Source organism: Cantharellus anzutake (assembly GCF_015039405.1).
Source record: "Cantharellus anzutake strain C23 chromosome Unknown EI90scaffold_37, whole genome shotgun sequence".
In the NCBI taxonomy this organism is placed as follows: Eukaryota; Fungi; Basidiomycota; class Agaricomycetes; order Cantharellales; family Hydnaceae; genus Cantharellus; species Cantharellus anzutake.
The window spans coordinates 446,313-465,174 of record NW_024066987.1 but is presented as its reverse complement, the minus strand read 5'-3'; the positions used below and the strand labels follow the sequence as shown (position 1 = coordinate 465,174).

General features: G+C 49.5%; 8 protein-coding genes across 8 annotated transcripts; 2 read left to right on the top strand and 6 right to left on the bottom strand.

Moving 5' to 3' along the window:
• Positions 1-5: 5 nt before the first annotated feature.
• Positions 6-1,410, bottom strand: EI90DRAFT_3065917 (uncharacterized protein). Its single transcript, XM_039060919.1, has 6 exons — positions 1,133-1,410; positions 996-1,050; positions 848-938; positions 634-788; positions 491-578; positions 6-433 (listed from the first exon to the last, which is right to left on the bottom strand). The coding sequence occupies exons 1-6, from the start codon at positions 1,224-1,226 to the stop codon at positions 164-166; spliced, it is 753 nt and encodes a 250-aa protein (XP_038914094.1). The 5' UTR covers positions 1,227-1,410; the 3' UTR covers positions 6-163.
• Positions 1,411-1,822: 412 nt separating this feature from the next.
• On the bottom strand, positions 1,823-4,689 carry EI90DRAFT_2926740 (uncharacterized protein; the record flags this gene model as incomplete). Its single annotated transcript, XM_039054927.1, is given in 16 exon segments — positions 1,823-2,351; positions 2,410-2,543; positions 2,598-2,610; positions 2,670-2,695; positions 2,750-2,857; positions 2,920-3,000; positions 3,055-3,169; positions 3,181-3,229; positions 3,280-3,388; positions 3,445-3,461; positions 3,516-3,557; positions 3,612-4,019; positions 4,076-4,088; positions 4,143-4,205; positions 4,267-4,366; positions 4,430-4,689. The coding sequence occupies 16 exon segments, from the start codon at positions 4,687-4,689 to the stop codon at positions 1,823-1,825; spliced, it is 2,067 nt and encodes a 688-aa protein (XP_038914093.1).
• Positions 4,690-4,993: 304 nt separating this feature from the next.
• Positions 4,994-7,788, bottom strand: EI90DRAFT_3126387 (uncharacterized protein; the record flags this gene model as incomplete). The annotated part of the gene is made up of 2 exons (XM_039063914.1): positions 4,994-6,887; positions 6,944-7,788. 2 exons carry the CDS (start codon positions 7,786-7,788, stop codon positions 4,994-4,996), a joined length of 2,739 nt encoding a protein of 912 aa, XP_038914092.1.
• Positions 7,789-8,956: 1,168 nt separating this feature from the next.
• EI90DRAFT_3290710 (uncharacterized protein) lies at positions 8,957-10,225 on the top strand (the record flags this gene model as incomplete). The annotated part of the gene is made up of 4 exons (XM_039067238.1): positions 8,957-9,506; positions 9,585-9,845; positions 9,898-9,980; positions 10,032-10,225. The coding sequence occupies exons 1-4, from the start codon at positions 9,148-9,150 to the stop codon at positions 10,223-10,225; spliced, it is 897 nt and encodes a 298-aa protein (XP_038914091.1). The 5' UTR covers positions 8,957-9,147.
• A 654-nt stretch (positions 10,226-10,879) lies between these two features.
• EI90DRAFT_3017846 (P-loop containing nucleoside triphosphate hydrolase protein) lies at positions 10,880-13,705 on the bottom strand (the record flags this gene model as incomplete). Its single annotated transcript, XM_039057152.1, is given in 11 exon segments — positions 10,880-10,956; positions 11,006-11,202; positions 11,255-11,435; positions 11,483-11,736; positions 11,784-11,953; positions 11,973-12,148; positions 12,203-12,527; positions 12,593-12,961; positions 13,017-13,171; positions 13,225-13,342; positions 13,406-13,705. The coding sequence occupies 11 exon segments, from the start codon at positions 13,703-13,705 to the stop codon at positions 10,880-10,882; spliced, it is 2,322 nt and encodes a 773-aa protein (XP_038914090.1).
• A 1,289-nt stretch (positions 13,706-14,994) lies between these two features.
• EI90DRAFT_3155929 (uncharacterized protein) lies at positions 14,995-15,618 on the top strand (the record flags this gene model as incomplete). Its single annotated transcript, XM_039066027.1, has 1 exon — positions 14,995-15,618. The coding sequence occupies one exon, from the start codon at positions 14,995-14,997 to the stop codon at positions 15,616-15,618; it is 624 nt and encodes a 207-aa protein (XP_038914089.1).
• A 50-nt stretch (positions 15,619-15,668) lies between these two features.
• Positions 15,669-16,503, bottom strand: EI90DRAFT_1614845 (uncharacterized protein). Its single transcript, XM_039051966.1, has 2 exons — positions 16,242-16,503; positions 15,669-16,181 (listed from the first exon to the last, which is right to left on the bottom strand). Exons 1-2 carry the CDS (start codon positions 16,319-16,321, stop codon positions 15,701-15,703), a joined length of 561 nt encoding a protein of 186 aa, XP_038914088.1. The 5' UTR covers positions 16,322-16,503; the 3' UTR covers positions 15,669-15,700.
• A 300-nt stretch (positions 16,504-16,803) lies between these two features.
• EI90DRAFT_2926534 (peptidase S28) lies at positions 16,804-18,849 on the bottom strand (the record flags this gene model as incomplete). Its single annotated transcript, XM_039054918.1, has 11 exons — positions 16,804-17,009; positions 17,062-17,176; positions 17,239-17,319; positions 17,378-17,404; positions 17,454-17,567; positions 17,621-17,995; positions 18,045-18,076; positions 18,129-18,294; positions 18,349-18,419; positions 18,474-18,563; positions 18,615-18,849. The coding sequence occupies 11 exons, from the start codon at positions 18,847-18,849 to the stop codon at positions 16,804-16,806; spliced, it is 1,512 nt and encodes a 503-aa protein (XP_038914087.1).
• Positions 18,850-18,862: the final 13 nt, after the last annotated feature.

The window sequence follows — 18,862 nt, the reverse complement described above, 5'->3', positions numbered from 1 at the left end:
ACCAAGCAGCCGATGGAACATTCTACGAAAATAACTTGCCGCACATTTACGAGTAGCGGTACAATTACAACAACGGTGGGGTACTCAATACTACAGGGACCTAGCAACCAACAAAGAAATGAAGTGTATGGGGATGATTGGAATCGAAGAAAATAATAACCGTTTATCCCTCGTATGGCGGAGGAATAGCCGTGGGCGTAATAGGGGGTTCTTGGTGTCGGAAGAAGGGGGATGCTGACTTCCTATTAATATATTCTTGATAAGATACGGTTCGAATCCCATCTGGAGGCTTTGCATGTCTCTGTTTTCTCCGTGGTGATAGTTCCTCGTCAGTCGAAATCTCTACCGGGGAACGTCGGCTGGGTCTGTTTGGAAGCTGTCTATGAGTGAGTGTTTCCCGCAACGCTTGATATTCCATATCCCTGGCCTGGTACTGAGGAATACATTTGATTGAGTGCCTTTCTACTGGGAACACGCAGGAGTATCTCACCCTTCTCCACCATGAAAGTACTTCGCCCTTCAGTTCTCTGATTTCTCGAAGGTAGTCCAACAGAGTGCGCGCATTCTTGTCTACCTGACTAGTAATTCGTGTTAGGGTGCATCAGGGGTGATACAGAGCATGAGGGCGCGGACCTCTTCCATTCCTGAAGTTGGTGATCTCGCAGAGCTACCAGAGACTCGAGTTGCTGTATTTGGTCCAACAGTGCTCTTTCACGCAATTCGGCTGGATTAGTATTCTGTGTGGCGGCATGCGAAGCGGACGCAAGATCTAAGAGGGATTGGGGGCCCTGCGTTCCATTCTCCGCTGCCTCCTTATGAATGCAGGGATTGAGGCCGTGGGAGAAACCTTGGAACGCGGGTCAGATGTCGGGGCGATTTGGAGGGTATAAATTTCCCGTTTAGTGTAGGGGATGTGGCAAGCCCCGCACCGACTTCTACTGTAGTTGAACCGAAATAGTGTTAGGGAGCATACACGAATCGGCCTTCGAGCGTACCTAGTAGCCGGTGTTAGCGTTGGCAGTCTCGCACACGGCGTGCAAACTATGTGGCCTAATTTAATTGCAATCCGTCCGTGAATGGCGCGTTCGATGGTCGTGATCATCGATGCTTGAGCAGAGAGAGCGAGACGAACCACATGGCAAAGCAAGGACCTTATACGAGGCCGGGCTCGTATCCCGTGTCTCGAATGCTTGCCCACAGTTCTGGCAGTTCTCCAAGTTGTACATTGTCCGCCCTCAGGCAAATCTTGCTTTGATTTGTGGATTTCCTGCGAGTATATCTCTTCCAAAAACGCGCGTGACAGTTCCCTGAATTCCGCAAGGAAGGATTCGCCCGTACGGCCGTCAATGATGAGATGCGTAAGAAAAGAAACTTAGAGCCCCTTTCAGTCCATCGAGCTTTATTGTATCGTTTACCAGCTAACCGAATTTGCATCCGCCCCGACGCGAGCGACATTGCGACATTTTCAGGGTCATCACTGCGCCAAGACAGACGGAGTGGTAAACTTGATTCACAGCTAGGTAAAAGACCACATATACAACTTCAATACTTGGCTACATTCCGAAGTGGCAATCACAATCTTGAAAACAGTTATTTCAGTACTTTAGGTGTCTCAGTAATTCCAACCAGATGGATATGTGTTATTCCCAGCGCCATACCCACTATTCTGGGGGTTCTGGCCATACTGCTGATGAGGAGAAGGCATCCCTGGGTTTTCCGAAGGGAAGTTCGGCGGCAGACCAGTGGGTGGCGGGTACCCTGCGCCCAAAGGTCTTGAGAAGTGCACCTTCGAAGGAATATGATATTACTTTACCTCCATATCCTACTCGTGAGGGTCGTGATGGCCACCTGGGGCTGGGAATCCCAGCTGAGGTCCGCTAGGATGATAATCGGGTGCTCCATGGAGTCCGGGAGAACCCACTAGGTGAGGAGGCGGACCTGGAGGTGGTGCATAGGGGGCATTTGCCGCCGCTGGACCCCCGAAATAAACGGGCGGTGGCCCAGGGGGAGGTGTGTAAAATGGAGGACCGCTTCCGGCCGGAGCGGGCCCCCCATCCTTTGTTCCTCCAGCACTTCCAAAAATGCTTTGCGCCTGAGAAACCCCAGGAATCTGGTTGACGTAACCCGATATTTTCTGCTGTGCTTGGACTCCAGCGTTATAGCCTGCACCCCCCGGATTGGATGGACCTCCATCTTCCAGTCGCATGCATTTGTGGTTGCGCACTGATTCCTTGGAGAGCTTTTGTATCGTTTCGGCTTTTTGATAACCCAGCCCATTGACCCAGTCACTCATAAATTGCATCATCTCACGCTGGATGGGGGATCGGCTGTCATGAAAATCAGGATGAAACCTTTGCACATCCCGCGGATCAGTGACTGAACCACCTCTTGCGATACCCTTGGACTCACATGCATTGGAGGATACCCTCGATCGCATCGCGAGGATCACTCTTAGGATCGTCCCATGCCTTAACTACCATCGTGACTGCGTGCTTCACGATGACCTGAGCAAGTTTCCCAGCGGGGTCGTTGAGAATCAAGGCCTGCACAACCCGTAAGATGAAACTGTGCAGCAATCCATAGGGAAAAGGGCGTACAAAGTGATCCTTACTACGAAAATGAATGAATGATCGTTACTAAATATGTGTTATGACGATGAGAATACTCACGAGAGAAAAGAGTGTGTAGGATCGGACTAATTCACTATTGTCAATGATGGGCAATCAGGGCAAGGCAATGCTACACCTACTGCCATAGGATCGTTGAAAACCTCGTACTGGTCAGCTTTGTTGACAACTTCGGCTGACGCCGCTGATAACTGCGTAGATGCACCTTGCAATAGAGGTTTTAGGAAAGGCTAAACAAAAATATCAAGGGCGCTGATGATTGACTACTGACTGAACGGAGTGGTGGGCATACCTCGATAGCAGTGAGGACAAAAACCGCTACTGCGTTCGTCAGTTTCCCAACTAGCGCACTTAATCCGGGGATTTTCTCGATCTGAGGGGGAACCCAAATCATTTTCGTAGTTGAACCCTGAGTCTAGCCACTCACAGTTTGCTCAATGGTTTTCATGACAGAATCGCGGAACTTGAGAATCTGCCAAAGAGTAGAATAAAGTTCTTCGGGCGACATCTCCTCTGGTTTTTTCCCGGCATCCCCGGCTCCCCTGACCGAGACAATCTCTCGACGTCGTTCATTTGGCGTCCCAAATCAGTACTGCCAATACCTATGCAGGATTATTAGAGTAATGCATCCAAATATGGTTCGGCTGCTCACCAGGAATCTGGTTCATAAGTGATCGGAGCTCGCTCCCTCCCCCCGTACTACGTGATTGAACCTTAGCTCTCTGGAGTTCCTTATTGAGGTCCGATACAGAAGCTTGGGACTAAGAAGAAAAGAATCTCCATTAGCCCGGGAGTAAATTCTTCCCGTGCGACTTACGATATGGTCAGTAGCCTCTGGGTGGCGACATTAGTACACTACTTATGGGCGGTGTAGATGGCTAGACAAACCTCCAAGAAGGCTGTGGAAAAAATCGCTGGATCCAAAAGTACCTGAACCAACGCTCAGAAACGCAGGGAATCGCTCTTCCGCGTGGTAAAACATACCGGTAACTAAGGGAGCGACCATCCTTCCATTGGGTGCACGTATCTGCACATGGTCGCCTACATGAGTGAACACCTGCGCATAGCCAAAACTGACGAGAGCTAATTCACAAAAGTTTGAGTGTGCAGGGAAGTCTTCGAGAGTATGAAGGAGTTGTCCAAGAAGTCGATATGTTTCATATTCGTCTTCCTTTCTTCCGGAGGATCGTGCTTGACGTCCGAGGCGGATACATCTCTCCAGAGTACGGCGCACGAGAGCTTTTGAGGTGTCCCAATGTCCAGATTCATTTGCGATATAGTTCTTCATGCCAGTCCGAGGATCAATTTCCAATTCAGCTGGATCCACAGGAGGGCGAAGCCCGGGATTATACTTTCGGGCATCTTCCCCCTCACCGTATCCTTTCGGGTTATCTGAGGGGTCGGGCGTTTAGTTTTGGTTTTCCTGTGATCCTGTTTACGTCAATTACCAATGTGTTCCGTCTATCCACGAATGGTCAGGAATCTAAAGTGGAGGGAGGCCAAAAAAAGGCGCACGGGAAGGTAACAACCCAATCTTTCTTTCGTCACTTGAAATTCCTCAGTGGCATAACCATGTGCCTGGCGCAACAATATTTAGCTAGCGCTTGCGCCACATAAAGCTGGAAGGACCGTCACGAACCAGAAAACCCAGAACCATGCATAGGTTAATAATTGTCTGCAGAGGGAGTTTCTTGAGTGCAGCAATATCTACTGCCTGGCTATAATCACGGAGCCAGTTCCTACATATGGGGAACGAGAACGGCCATGAGGAAACAAGGTATGATCGAGACGTGATCACCCACCCGAAATAAACCCGTTTGATGTCTAAACCACCGAACTTGGTCGAGGGCATCGCGGCACTGAGGAAACCTAGTGCGGCGAGAGGTGCACCTTTCTTGGCGATTCCGGATAGCACGTCCTCGATATCTCCATGACGGAACGCCTTGCCTTCAAGATAGGCAAAACTTGGAATATTCCCAGCCCCAAACGCCCACGCACTATCCGCCAGCAGGGCGAGGACTAGTAGAGCCAAATATACTACAAAGTGCGGTTTGATTGCCATCTGGGTCTGCTTCACTGCGCTCGACGATTATGAAGACGACAGGATAGGATTGCGCATAGCTAAATGAGAGCCCTGACGCGTTGCTAGGCTGGTCGGGTCTGGCCCACTAATGCACAGGGGGTTCAGATGTGATGTTCAAGAGATCATCAAGATCGAAATATTATATTCAAATCGGGCCAAGGCAGTGCAGCCACATGTGGAAGGAGTGTCTCAGGCGCTTAATCATTGATTCAAGCAGGTTGGACCGCATAAATATAAAGAACGTAGATAGTGTTAAATACAAGTAAGGTGGATAAAAGATATTTTAGGATGAGTTGGCTGACCGTTGCCCGCCGATGCGGGCCCAAAACATAACCTCTCGCAACTTAACAAGCTCCTTCCATTGACGATCCTCCCACGTCTCGTCACCAACAACGGGGCTCGACTCGTCCTCGATAGATGATACCAAGACATTATTGTCCTCACGCGCAGGTCTGGCGGCCGGTGGCGCGAATTTTCCGCTTGCACGCCGTGGAGGTACCTTAGGTGGCACGACGAGAATCGACTCGGACTCTGTAGACGCTCTGCTTATTTCGTTTCCTTTACTGGTAGGCATGGGATTAGCATCAACTACTGTGCATTCCTCCCGCTTTACAGCTTCGGCATCCGGTGCCGCGTGTTCCGTGGGCTTGATTTCTTCTACAAGTGTCTCAGAAGCTTTGAGTTCGCTGATAGAAGGGCTGTGGGCCCGTGGGATCGGTGAACCAGTGCGTGATGATAAGGAAGATGGTTCGGATGTCTTGAGTATGGATTTTGAACGTTCCCGTGCCGCAGCACGCCGGGGTAGAGGTGGCGGAGTACCCGCTGCCCTAGTTGGCAATTCTTGCGGGGCCTTTCCGGGACTTGATGGTGAGGGAGTACGAGGCTTGTCCACCGCTAACACTTCAGGTTCACTGTGTCCAGTAGCCTGTCCCGTTAATGATGTTCCCTCCACACTATCCTGGATCACTGCCTCATCTCGGGTCTCAGAATCTGGCACGACCGTGTCAGTCGCGAGTGTAGATGCTTCGGAAGATGCAACGGGTGACAAGGTGATATTAGTTTCCGGAGGTGTGATGAAGCCATCCGTTATTGGAGTTTGGGGACTAGTGTGCAAACCTGATACGTCGGAGTTTCCAACAGTTTCCACAGGCTCATCCTTCCTTGAGGATGGGTGAGAAGATGGTTTACTGCTGTCGGGTACCTCGTCCCCATTTTCCGATGATTGTGCGTGGGAATCCTGGTATGTTTCTGAAGAGGGTATTTGCTCTGAAACTGTAGCACTGTTGATAGGATGTCGTCTAGGAGGCAGGACCGGAGGAGCTGGCGTAGTATGTGGGATTTCTGGTGTTGTGGCCACATGTTTGGCAGCGGCTCGTTCCGCTGAAGGTGGCGGAGGCGGCGGAACACGTCTCGGTGCTGGTCCAAGATGCGAAAGGCTACCTTCAGCGGGCAGTGGTGGCGTTGAACTGCGGCTAGGTGACTTGTCGAATCCAAGAGCCCCCAAACCCTTCCCCCATAGATTTCCGACTCGGGAAGCAACATTCCGACGAGGTGGCATTCCTGGCTGAAGCGTACCATTCACCGGATGTGTGAGCGATAAGGGGAGGTCACTCGAAGATGATGCTTGCCGCTGCGAAGCCGCCATCTTCGGACCATCAGGTTCATTCCAAATTTGCTCGACAACATTTTTCGTCAAGAAATGCCAAAGATCGCATGTGGATCGGAGCCGCACAAGACAATAGCCATCATGACAAAGAGGATAAGATACGCTTGTTTGGGACTGAGGAAGAGAGAGTCGGAATACGAATGTCTGGGGTGAGATGAACGAGGGTGGGGGAGAAACTGGAGATGACGGTGAAGCGGGAGTTGACGATAACTGTTGTTTCAAGAATCGGGAGGTGCTTGCCCACGAAGCTGAGGTCTGATGCATTAAGCGTGAAGGTCGGGATTTTGGTGGCGTAGATGGGTCCGGATATATATATTTGCCGCAAATGGAACATGTAATATCATGTAGGGAACTTAACGCTGCCACTGTAGAGATTACTGTAGGATCGAGCTGGAGTCGTTGGGTGCTCATTGGTTCAATGGACAATTGACCGCAATAAATAGCAGTCTGCACATTCCTCCGCGTTAACCAGTTCAACGCCGGGGCAGCTTCAAGACGGAGAGTTGGCTCTCTGGGTGCCAAAAAGTTGTATGAGATGGCTATCTGTGCAAATACAAAAGCACTTACGATTCCTCAGCAATAAGCCTGGACAGAAAAGGGAGACCAAGCAATGTACTCATTTGGGGACTGTGCCCCCCACCTGATCTAATCAATCGGATATGGGACACAAACATGAGAAATTCGTGATAGGAGGGATGCGTAGTGGAAAGTCGGGGGAGTAATGGAGCTGCATCGTTGACTTGCAGAGACATCATCACAGCGGTCCCGGATGCACCACATATCTGCCTCAACGCCTTCGCCTCGCTCTCAGACTTCTCTTTTTGTTCGCACAAAGTCTGCATCTGGATTTGTAGCAAGCTGACCGCTTCTTCTGCACTTTTCAGCGCTTTCTCCGCATCCTCGGCCTTGCGCTCACTTAAAGAGCGTGAGTATCGAGCCTCAGCGACCATGGTGTTTGCTTGGGCGAAGAGGGTCGCACTAAGATCATCTAGATCTTTTTCTATAGCTGTCTTTGCGTCTTCGGCCTCTCCCCGTTGAGCTGTTTCTTCGCTGACTCGCTCCATGAGCCTGGTAAGTTCGGCAGTAATGGAACTCTTTTCAACAAGCAACCCGGTGTTGAGAGCAGCCAGATGCTGAGCACGCTCGATTTCCAATTGAGATATTTGGATAGTGGAGGAACGCAGATTCGAAGCGGTAAGATGTAAAGCATCCTCCAAGTCAGATACACGATCATATGACTGCACAAGTTTCCCGTTAAGCTGGGTTACTTGATTCATCAAGTCTGTTATTTGGGAGCGTAGAGATGACACGAGCTGGGTATGAGGGTCATCTCCTGACAGCAATCGCAAATCTGGAAGGCGTCCAGGTGTGGATGAGGATGCGGAAAGGGCTAAGGCATCCTGCTGAGACATCGGAGAGTGCCCGCAATCTCAAGTGGGGACGCTGCAGATATTCTTACACTCGCAAACGGAGGTCACGAAGTTGAAACTCCCAGGTGTCGCCTCACGTGATGAGACACAATTCTAAATTGAATCTAATTGAATTGTAACTGGCTTGAATTCCTCATCCGGCCGCACAGAGTTAAAAGCTCCCCCTGAAATGTAAGGGTGCTGCTTTCAAAGAAGTACTTACCTTAAGGGCTGAAGGGAAGCCGGCACCTTGGGACTCTTGCCTTCATCACCATCTGTTCTGGCACTGGTGAAGTGTCTCCTTCCACTTGTTCCCAGTGTCCTCTAACGTTGTGTGCAATATGCATTCTGGGATGCGGGAAATGTGTGTAGCCTCGGTCGATTTCCACATGAAGTTGGTTATTGCGCGAGATCTAGTATAGCACTCACGTCCTTTATTCACCTTGAGCCCAGTGCCTGAGAATTAGTGGCATGCTTGAATTGTTCAGGCACTGCCCCGTCTTATATGGTCATCCTCCGCGAGACTACTCTCGCCACAGCTTCCCCATCTCGTTCTGTGACCAGATAAGTGGCTTTGGAGGGACTCCCCCTAATCAACCCGGAGAAGCGCCACACACTTGGATCCCTCAAAATTTTGGGGTGGCATTCTCACGATGGCAGGCATACCTGCGGTATGTTGGCCACTCCCTTGACGCCAAAACTTGAGGATGGTACATACAGCTCACTGACAATTCTCCCAGGGCAACGATCGAAGCCAACCATACTGCTTCAGAAACTTTTAAGCGGGTGGTCATCAGCAAACCGGCTTTAACGATCCTTTTTGCCACTACCCAATGATAGTTGGTTTAAGAGGCTCGAACTGCAAAATTTATGGCGGGAGTCTGGCGACATTCCGAGAAAGGAAATAATTTTCTAAGCCGACGGCGGGAACGCGACTTGAGGCGTGTACTTAACTATGTATATAGCGGACGCCCCTGTGTGTTCCCCCTTCGCAGATTAAGCAGTAGCGCTGTATCAGTATTGTGCTGAATGCCTACCGTATGATCCAACCCAGAGATAGAATTGTAGTATTTGTGTTTTCTGAGTTGCTTATCAATGCTGGCGTCTAGGTGCCTCTGTAATACAATCAAAGCCAACCCCTTTAACCAACCTTTCCCCGCTTTGAGCAGAAAAGTTAAAGTGAAGGATTTCGAGTACTGTATTGATCGATTCCGACGAGAAGGGGGAACTGCCTCTTGCGGTTGTTTCCGAGTTTGTGAGTGGCAGTAGGAGGGCGTTTTCACCTCGTTGCTTGTTCACTTCGTGTTTCTACACTCCCCCCCTCAATATCTCTGTTCTCACTTATCAGCAAGAAGCTTCAAGATGTCCTTCGAGGAAGTTCTAAGCAAGAGGGAGGACCACCCCTTCATTGTTCAGGACAAGCAGTACACGATGCGCGCGGCCGCATCTACGAGTTCCCCCTCCTGCGATATCGACTGCACTCCGAAAATCCTTCGTATGCTCAACTCCATTGAACTGGAGCTACGGGCAGAATGTCAAAAGGCCGCGTCCAAGTCCAATGAGGCCCATCTCTCCTCCCCGCAGCCGCTTACACAGGATACACCCTCTATCCCTCCTCCCATCCACGGGGATGCCTCAGTAGAGAATAAATCTCTTGTATCTGAGAAAAGCGGCCGTGATGCTGGCCCAGGGGCCCGAAGATGGATTTGCCCACCCCCTTGGTGTGTATCCCCGCCGCGATTGAGAATCAAACTCACACATTTCCTCGTCTCCGATTCTATTTCCCTTTATTAAAAAAGTGGAAAGTCTTTCACTCGTGAACACCATCTGCCACGCCACATGAAATCTAGCAGTTGTGTTCACAATCAACAGAAAATATCCGAAACTCTTCGAAAGCGGAAAGCGGAAGCTCCAAGGACGAAACCGCGCGCTGGCAACACTAGCGTGAAAGGTGGAAGTGCGAAAAATAGTAAATCCTCATCCCCGCGCCCGTCATCCTCTCGGGGTGTTCAGGATGTGCCGTTGCGCACCCTAGATGGGAAATTTATTTGCGTGGCCTGGTGAGTCGGAAATTCCGCCAACCAGAACGGTCCTACATTTTCTCGTTCCCAGCAAGATGTCGTTCTCCCGCAATGACCATCTCAAGCGGCATCAGAGCTTGTCATGTAAGGCTGGCAGGGGGGCCGCGACACCCCGTATGTCAATTTTTCACCATTTCGGTAATAACTAACTAATATACAATTTAGGGACTCGGTCTATCCGCTGCGGCCCACTATTAAAGGGGGCAATATCCCGTGCGCATAAGTGGCTTGCAAGTATTGATGAGGAGGGGACTGGGGGCGAAGATCGCGTAGAACGGCTTTCATCAAGTGATCTTGGGATTCTTGGTTTGGGGGGATGTAGTGAAGATGATGAGGCATTTGACTGCCCTGGCTGGTGAGCATTCCAACTTTTGCGCCTCTGGCCTTCGTATTAAACGACATTTCAGCCCAAGTCAGTTTGGCAAACTTGAACTCATCATTCGCCACATTTTCACCAATATCTGCCAAAGCGGGATAGATGTAGCGGCTTCAGCTAAAACCGAAGAGCAGGATTCGGTACCACCTTGCAGAACGCGGTCTTTGAGATTGAAACGTAGCCGCGACGTGTCTGCCGATAGTCGTTCAACTAGTCCTAAGAAGCGCAAGACCAGCAGTGAACGAAGCGTTGAGGGCACGCACAAGCCCGGGCCAGGTTCCGTGGGTGGTGCGGGGACATCACCATCACCTCCCGCAACAAGGAGAACAAAAAGTGCCCACTCCCAGCCACAGCGGACCAAAAATTCGCTTATAAAAATGCGGCGGCCCGCAGCCGAAGTGGTGCCGGAACCGCTATCGGAAGAGATGGAAGTCAATGACTTCGAATCGGAGGATGAGACATTGATTGATGCCAAGTACAAGCGTTAGACCCAGGTACGAACAGCATCGTCGTTGGACGCCAATTTTATACATGTGGCCTCCGTAACTATGAGGGGTCCTACGCTACAGGATTGGAATTGTCTGCATTCGCCCATGATTCTAGTTTCCGACAACCCCTAGGGCTCGCAAAAAGGCGATCAATCCTTTCTTGGTTTGGAATGTACAACATCCATTTTTGCATCACTTTTCTTCACCCCTATCATTTCTTGGTGACCTTCAAATGGCATTAGCATCAGCGATCATCCCACACCATTTGTACTTACTGGTTCCCTTCATTATCTCTTCAATGAGTGATGTGTGGCCCCCACTGAAATTGGCCTCTTTCCCTGCAGTCAGATACCGCAAAGAAAGCCCTGGCGCAACGATCGGTTTCGCTAACAGGGATTGCAGCCGATCTTTCATGGATGCCAGCTCCTCCGATGTTACTTGGCCTTTTCGCGAGGGCGAACCTTCGTCGATTCTAGATTCTATGGTCATCCAAAGAATTCGACTGCCCTATGTTGTGTGCCTACTTTTTGTCATCGTCACTAAGTTCAACTTCCAGCGCCTCCGCCATTTCTCTCATCCATTTTCTCTCGTGATCGCCCTTTTTGACCGAATGCTGTACACGATCAATCTCCTTTGCCAGGGAAACACGTTCTCGCAGCTTGTTCAGGATGATACGATCAACGGAAAGCATCGGAACCTCGGAGGCTAGTGATCATTAGTGGGGTATTATGGATGGATGGTTGAAAACGTACTTCTGTTCAAAATCCCATTTTTTTCTTGTTTCTTTTTCCCAAACATAGCTTCGTAAACACCCCGCTCATCCGGGGAGCACATCAATAATGCAAATCCTTCTCTGTGTGCCCGGGCTGTTCGCCCATTTCGGTGCAGGTAGACGTCGGCGGATCGGGGAAGCTGGTAATGTACAACGTGGTCTATGTTCTGCACGTCGAGGCCGCGAGCTGCAAGATCCGTTGATATGAGAACAGCGCGCTCATTGCGTTTAAACCTACAACTAGTTTGAGGTGGATAACTGGGCAGAAATTTAAATCGTACCGCTCAAGGTTCTTCAGCCGCTGCCTCTGTTGCAATCCGGAATGCAGAGGGTACACATTTAACCGTAGAAGCTCAAGGAAAGGGAGGAGTCTTCGGATGGTATCAATTGATGATGCGAATATCAGGGTTCTCCCAGGATATCGTAGAAGGAAATAATAGAGGTAAATATCCTAAATTAGGGAGTAGAACGTCGACACTAAGGGCAAAGGGGACTGTAACAGCAAGGCCAAGACTTGCCTTATCTTTCACTAAGCATTCAATCCTACTTTCGTGAAGCTCTGCAACTAAATTCCCTTTTGGACTCAAATCAACAACCTCCGGCTGTCCTTCCCTATCACGGAAGTCCAAAAGTAATACGAGGTCATCTAAACGCCAGGAGATTGTCTTAGTGTTCGCAGTATGTATACGAACGGACATACCCAGTGTCGACTTTTCACCGTGCTTCTTGGAACCTGACTTGTTCCTTTTTTTAAGATTCCCCTGGAACTCCTTACTCATCGTGGCAGAGAACACGAATGTCTGCAATGAATGACTTGCCGCAATCGCGGATGATGCTGGTAGCAAGCCGGCCTCATGCTCGAGTGATTCATTCACGTCGGTGGCCTCCTCCTTATCATCAGATCTCACAGTGAGCTTGACGATGTTTTCCAACTCATGGAAATGGCCAGCTTCGATCATTCGATCTGCTTCATCGAGAACAAGAAATTGGAGACTTGTCCTGATTTGAAGAGCAAGGTCATCGTTCTGTCGAAGCCCGAACGCAAACATTCAATGTTGATCCGCTTCTGTCGTCGATATCCAACCCGCACCTCTTGAATGAGGTCCCACAACCGACCTGGAGTGGCGATTAGGATGTCAACACCCTTCTCGAACAAAAGTCGCCGCTGCTTCTGTGCCGCCATTCCTCCCACAATTGCGCCAACAGATATCCACGGAGGGGGTCTCCTCGTCTCTCTCGAGCCTTCAGTATCAGGTCTGTCCGGAGTGGGCACGACAGCTCGGATGTGATCTGCTATTTGGAACGTCAATTCCCGGGTTGGGGCCAGTATGAGTGCTTTGACGTTTCTTCGAACCGCAGTATCATTCAAAACATTGGGATCCTCCTTAAACCGACTCGCAAGTTGCTCCAAGATCCGATGAATGATCGAAAGCGAGTACGCCAGAGTCTTTCCTGATCCCTGAGAGAGCAATTTGGTAAGAAAGTGTGCCGAGGGAAAAACATGTCGTTCGCACAGTTTGTGCTATGCCAACGACATCCCTCCCCAGCAATGCCAATGGAATCGCGCTTAATTGAATCGGAGTTGGGGTTGTGAAGCCGGCTTGATGAAGGCAAAGTTTAATTGAAGAGCTGACTGGGACGGAATCCCAATTTGGCAAGAATCTCTTAGCTAGCAGATTTCAGTTGATTATTCCATTCAGCATCGCGAATTTTTGAACTCACCATCAAAGCCAGCGGTAAGAATGCTTTCGGAAGTCACCTGTGGCAATGGTGCATGGATGCGCGCTTTCTTCGGAGGAGAAGTGATATCTCCATCAGGTGCATTATCTGGGGGATTTTTCTGCACACAACAAACGCAACGTATCAGAATGCAAGGAGTGGCTGATCAAAGTCCCTCACTTACCTGAACTAACTTAACGATCTTGCCCGCTTCTGCTGTCTCGTATTGGACCTCCACCCCTTCAATCTCCTCAAAGGAAAGAACTGCCGCATCGTGAAACGAAGAATGAACGTTTGTTCTTGGAACGGGTCTCCATCCTAACATATTTGCTTCGCCGTTTGAGCCGCTTTGACAGTCCTCGACATCAAGTTGAGACACGCTGTTGCATCGAAAGGAGGAAATAGTGGTAGGCCTCTTCCTCTTCAGCGGTCGCGATGCATGGCGCACTTTGCTCGCAGGTATTCTGAGTTTCACAGTCTCCATGAAAGCTTTGTTTATCTCGAGTTGGTTGTTTACGTCGAGGCGATTTGCAATGCTGGGAGCCAGGGTGATGTAGAATCACGGCACTAGGCAGCCGGACCCTCCCATAGGCGTTTCGGGGCATCGTATCGAATACATGGGTGACCCGTTGAAAAATCTGGTCCTTGATGACAAGTTGGCTACGAGTTCAACTGCACAGCGTTGTTGCATGACAGGAATGCATAGCCGGTGTCCCGACGCAGTAGCACATGCATGTGTACGACCGTCCCTGATGAAGCATCCAGCGATCTATGCGCACGTACATTTTGTATAGAGGGCGCTATATATATATCTATTTGTTGGACACAGAGAGGACAGATTGGGCCCCGGTTTGTCACCAGCAACCACCAAGCGCGACAGCCCCCCATCATCCCTCACATTAATCCTGATGGCGTCATAAAATGGCGCAACTGGCTGTTTGCAAAACAATAGAACGACGCTGGAGTACTTGAAAGCATTTCTTTCCTCCGCCTGTGGTGCGACCACGGAACCCCTGTTGACGTGCGGCCGAAATGCTTCAACGGGCCCCACTCGACTTTTGATGATCGGTTCGTCTTTATAGCAAATTGCACGGGTTTTAGATACAGGCGTGGGCGTTATTTAGACGCGGAGAAATGTGTTTATCACCGCAAAAGGGCTAAAATATAGCTCCTGGTTGAAGCGCGTTATTGGTGGAAAATGGGATATAACACGAGTTAAATCCGTGTCACATTAGCAAATATTAGTTGTAGTGTTTATTTGGAATATAACGAGATGTAATTTGCCCTGTTGACTTAGCGAAATTCTGCTGGAGCGCCGGCACCGTGATTAATCTGAATAATATGAGCTTGTTCCACCTTCGGCCACCTGCCTCGATCTGAAGCCATCCCATCAAACGGCTCCTCTCTTAATAGGCATCTGATCGAGCAATCGCAACGTTTCGCATGCCAATCGCGACGTTTCTCGCGGCGTTTCTCGCGCCTTCACGGCATCCCAGGCGCGCACTTGTTGACGCCATTTGCACTCCGGAAACCAAAGAAGCACCCAGTGAATCATGGGTGGACGATGTGTATGTCCTCTCAGACTACCGGCAAATGCTCAGACTAACCAGTTCCTTCGGCCTGCACAATGCAACTTGAACGCATTCCCCAACATACGTGCACACTGGCGCCAGTTGATAGCGCCAACTGTGTCCATGTAACGCGTGTCATGGTTCTGAATATGGGCCCCTCTTTCAGACCCCCTCAGTGATAAAGGCCCATATGATAAAGGAAATGTTGAACGACGCGTCTCATCCTGTGGTTACTGTGACACCTGCACCCCCCTCTAGTCCCCACACGGAAGATTTCTCGGCAGCAAATATTCAGTCTCGAGGACAAAAGGGCTTCATCCTTTCTTCATTGGATAACTATGGTGATAGTGCTATGAACTTTGAACTGCCATCACCGAACAAATCTTGTCAACCATGCTTCTCTGACCCAGAGCTGTCGGACTCATCCTCTCTATCGACCAGTGGTTCTGGGTCACCTGTGGGTATCCAACTTGGACTTGATATAGCAGATGAAACTTTGGACGGCAATGAAGCTGTGGGCTCTGATCAGGATTACCATGACAATATTGCGCCACTTGATATAAGCGAAGACCCTTTATTTCAGCAATCAGACGCTATCTTCAAATGGCTAGAAGGCCAAAAGTCTCAACCTGATGCCCTCGGCGAGCTAGAAACTCTTCCTTCTGCCTTTCGAGAGTCGCCTCCTATCCGGAATGCTTACATCCATGCATTTATCATGTCTTCTTATCATGGTGCTACTCATGCAGCAGTCAGCGAATTTCTTCAGGGCCAAAGGGCACTTTTTCAATGTGCACAATTTGGCCATCGGATGTCAGTTCTTGTATAAACAAGGCACCATCATCTTCGGCAGGATGGTAGTCCCCATTTTTTACACCTTGTGCATGATCAAAGCAGCAACGGATGGCTTTCTAGGGAAGGGTTGTCTGTGTATTTGAGTCAATGCAACATTTCTTCATACTCACATCAAGTTCCGTTAAGCGACCAGTTTTGGCAGGCTGCTTCGGCCCGCTGTCAGGAGTTGACTTTATCTTAAGTATCTCTCCACGGAGCTCCGCCACTTCTTCTAACAATGCTTCGTGTTTTTCTGACCATTCCTGTTCTAGTTGACCATTCATTTTCACAAGCTCCCTTACTTCGGAGGTAAGCCGGCTGACAGAGTCTGAAGGCCAGAGACTTCGGTAAACAAGTTTTTTAATAGTTGCCCCAATGTTGCGGGCAGACGACTGTTCAAGAAGGTGGGGATCGATCAATTCGTTGGGTATTGGTTTTGTATTCACGCGGTGATGAGGCTGAGTACCACTGCGTGTACTTGTGGATGCTGGCTGGGTAGGGAATAAATACCGGGGAGGACGCAACCCCTCTAGGTGGGTGGATGTTTTTTCTTTGATGCTGTAATGCAGCTCACTGGGTGAAATCATTCATTTTCGGGGACATTGGGCATCTACGTACGCTTCTACTAGTATCATCTGGTCCGTGTATTTCTGATTCCTCGTCATCATGCTGAGCTGAGAGACTTCGCTCATTGGCATGGCTATAGTGTGAACTAGGTGGAGGACGAGATGGTCTCGACTTGAGCGCTGGTGTGAAGCTTCTAAAGGACATTTAGTAGGGCTCGGTGGTTTAGTTAGGGAACTCGCTGTAACATGAAGTTTGGGGGATGCTCAATATGACCAAATTTGGATAATTACAAACGCGCGCCAGAAAATATGTAACATCGAGCACTTTCATTTAACGTGCATTATATACATACATGGGCATTTAACACGAGTTATAACATGGTCATATTGTCTTTCCTATCTCACAATTACTTCTCTCTAAAGCATGTTATTTTCGTGTCATATTTGCACTTCTACGCGCGTTATTCCGGTCTTATATTTAGCTCATTGTGCTGTGTTAGTGCGTTTTGTTCAGTATCCGCTGGATACGTCCGCCGTGCTATGAAATGTAAAGCATTACGCTACGTATCACACCATGCCATAGGGTTCAAGGCCGGAGTTGACCCATGACCCAATTATGCCATCTCGAGCCAGCTCTTCACAAACTTAACCTCCTGCTCGTGGATTGTCTGAATGCGTTTTGGCTCTTTGCTATGGTCCCTGAGTCCGTTTTCATCATAGTGATGGACCGCTGAGTGAATGATCTTGAAAGGGCGGACGATCGAATCTCTCCTCGGTGTGGCATGCCAGCTGTGAGGCGTCGCGGGCCTCCAGGGGTCCTCTGAAGTCGGAAGTCAGGCGTTCGGCCTCCATGACAGTGTAACATAACTCACCATCTCCGTCGACGAAGGCAAGTCGATCCTCAGCTAGGTTGTAGTCTCCAAGAACGTTCACTGCTGTGACATTCGGCCACTCAGGGACTCGAGCCCATTGGCCATCAGGAAAAGCCTGAACACAAATGATATCAATCAATGAACAATAAGTTCAGTGAATAAATTTAAATTATGCACCTGTCGACATATTTGAGATGTATAATCAAGGGTCAAGTACTTTGAGACGATTCGAGGATACAATGGGTCTGGTGGCGCTCCCTAGATAGAAGGTAGATTCCTTAGGCATAATGCATGCCCTAGGCTGAACGGAACGTACGATAAAATATCCCCATTCATTACAAACCTAAGAGAGTTCCAGTGTGCACATCCCTGAAGCCACCACCAAAACCTACCTGCCAAACCCACGCACGCCAAGTATGTTGAAGATCAGTGGATCGATATTTCGAAGCGTCCGAGGTTCCGAAACAGCGTGTCACATTCCCATCAGCGCAATTAGAAACGATCTCCTTTGATCCCGAGACGATAAGCTTCCACGAGTGCAGTTCTTCGCGCCACTGACCTCTTTGATCCATTTCGCATAGTTATGAGTCGCGGCTCTCCTGCGAACCCAAGCCCATTTGCTCCTAACACCATTCCCCTCGCCTAATATGCCACAAAACCTACTCCATAATGAAACCCCCTCGCCATCAGGATCGCCTTCGCTTCCTCCGCTTCCAGATGGATGGTCCCAGTTCTGCATCTGGACATAGCCCAAAGGCTCCGATAGAACCGAAGCAAAATCTTCCGTATCGAGAGCGTCCAGGCCAAACAACGCTTTGAGATTTCTTGACACGAATGGTACGTGTGACGATAACAAGGTGTCAATGTATTCTACCGAAGAAACGAGGAGTCTAATACACGTCTGATTAGCCGTCAGGCGGATAGCCTCGTTGTACTGAAACAGTCGTCAGCAATGGGACCAAGGATTGACGTTTTCACTGCACCTCCCAATAGTCAATCGCAGCATGCGTGACGGCTATCAGATGGGAAATTATTTCATACCTCGGCATCCTTTGTAGGGCACGTACCGCTAGAGGCAATGGAGCCCCATACAATGTTGGGATAAAGCACCCGCATATGCGCAGCCCTCGCCCCTGCATAGCTACCTCCATAGTATATCCATTTTGTCCCATTCTTGGACCCTGAAAGGCCCACTCCTTCCCATTGGAAATTTGAGATGAATTGGGCAGAATCCTTCAAAAGGTACTGATGCGTCGAAGGATAGGTTGACAGAGGAAAGGCGCGTACTTGTAATGACTGAGCATTATTCAAGAATCGAAGAGCGTCTGTGGAAAAGTTCTGGACGGGGATGGACTTCCCTAGGTGCCGGTAATCAAACTCGGCACTTTCAATTGTAGATTCGTGAGACACACCGTAATAACGATGTTCTAGAACAATTCCAAGCCCGTGCGTCGCTTTGGCTAATATGTCAACTATTCCCGTGTCAAGAAACGGAAGCCGGTCTATGGCGGAGGACGGTGGACCAAACATAAAAATACAACAGTGCTATTTACCTTCCCCGGAAGTCTCGCCCCCGTCGAGAATAATGACAGGGCCTCCGGCTTTGTAATGACGGCTGTTGACCCAATAGCGCTGTTCAAATGTCGTGTTTGCGTGTTCAGGTGAGAAATGGTTTAAAGGTTGAGTGAACCACTCCTCCTTAAACTCTTCGTACTTCCCGTTCTCGCCCTCCTTCCTCCATTGTGCATTCTGACTGTGATGTTCTAAGAGGAGTTGGTCAGCAGGCATAGGAATCGATAGT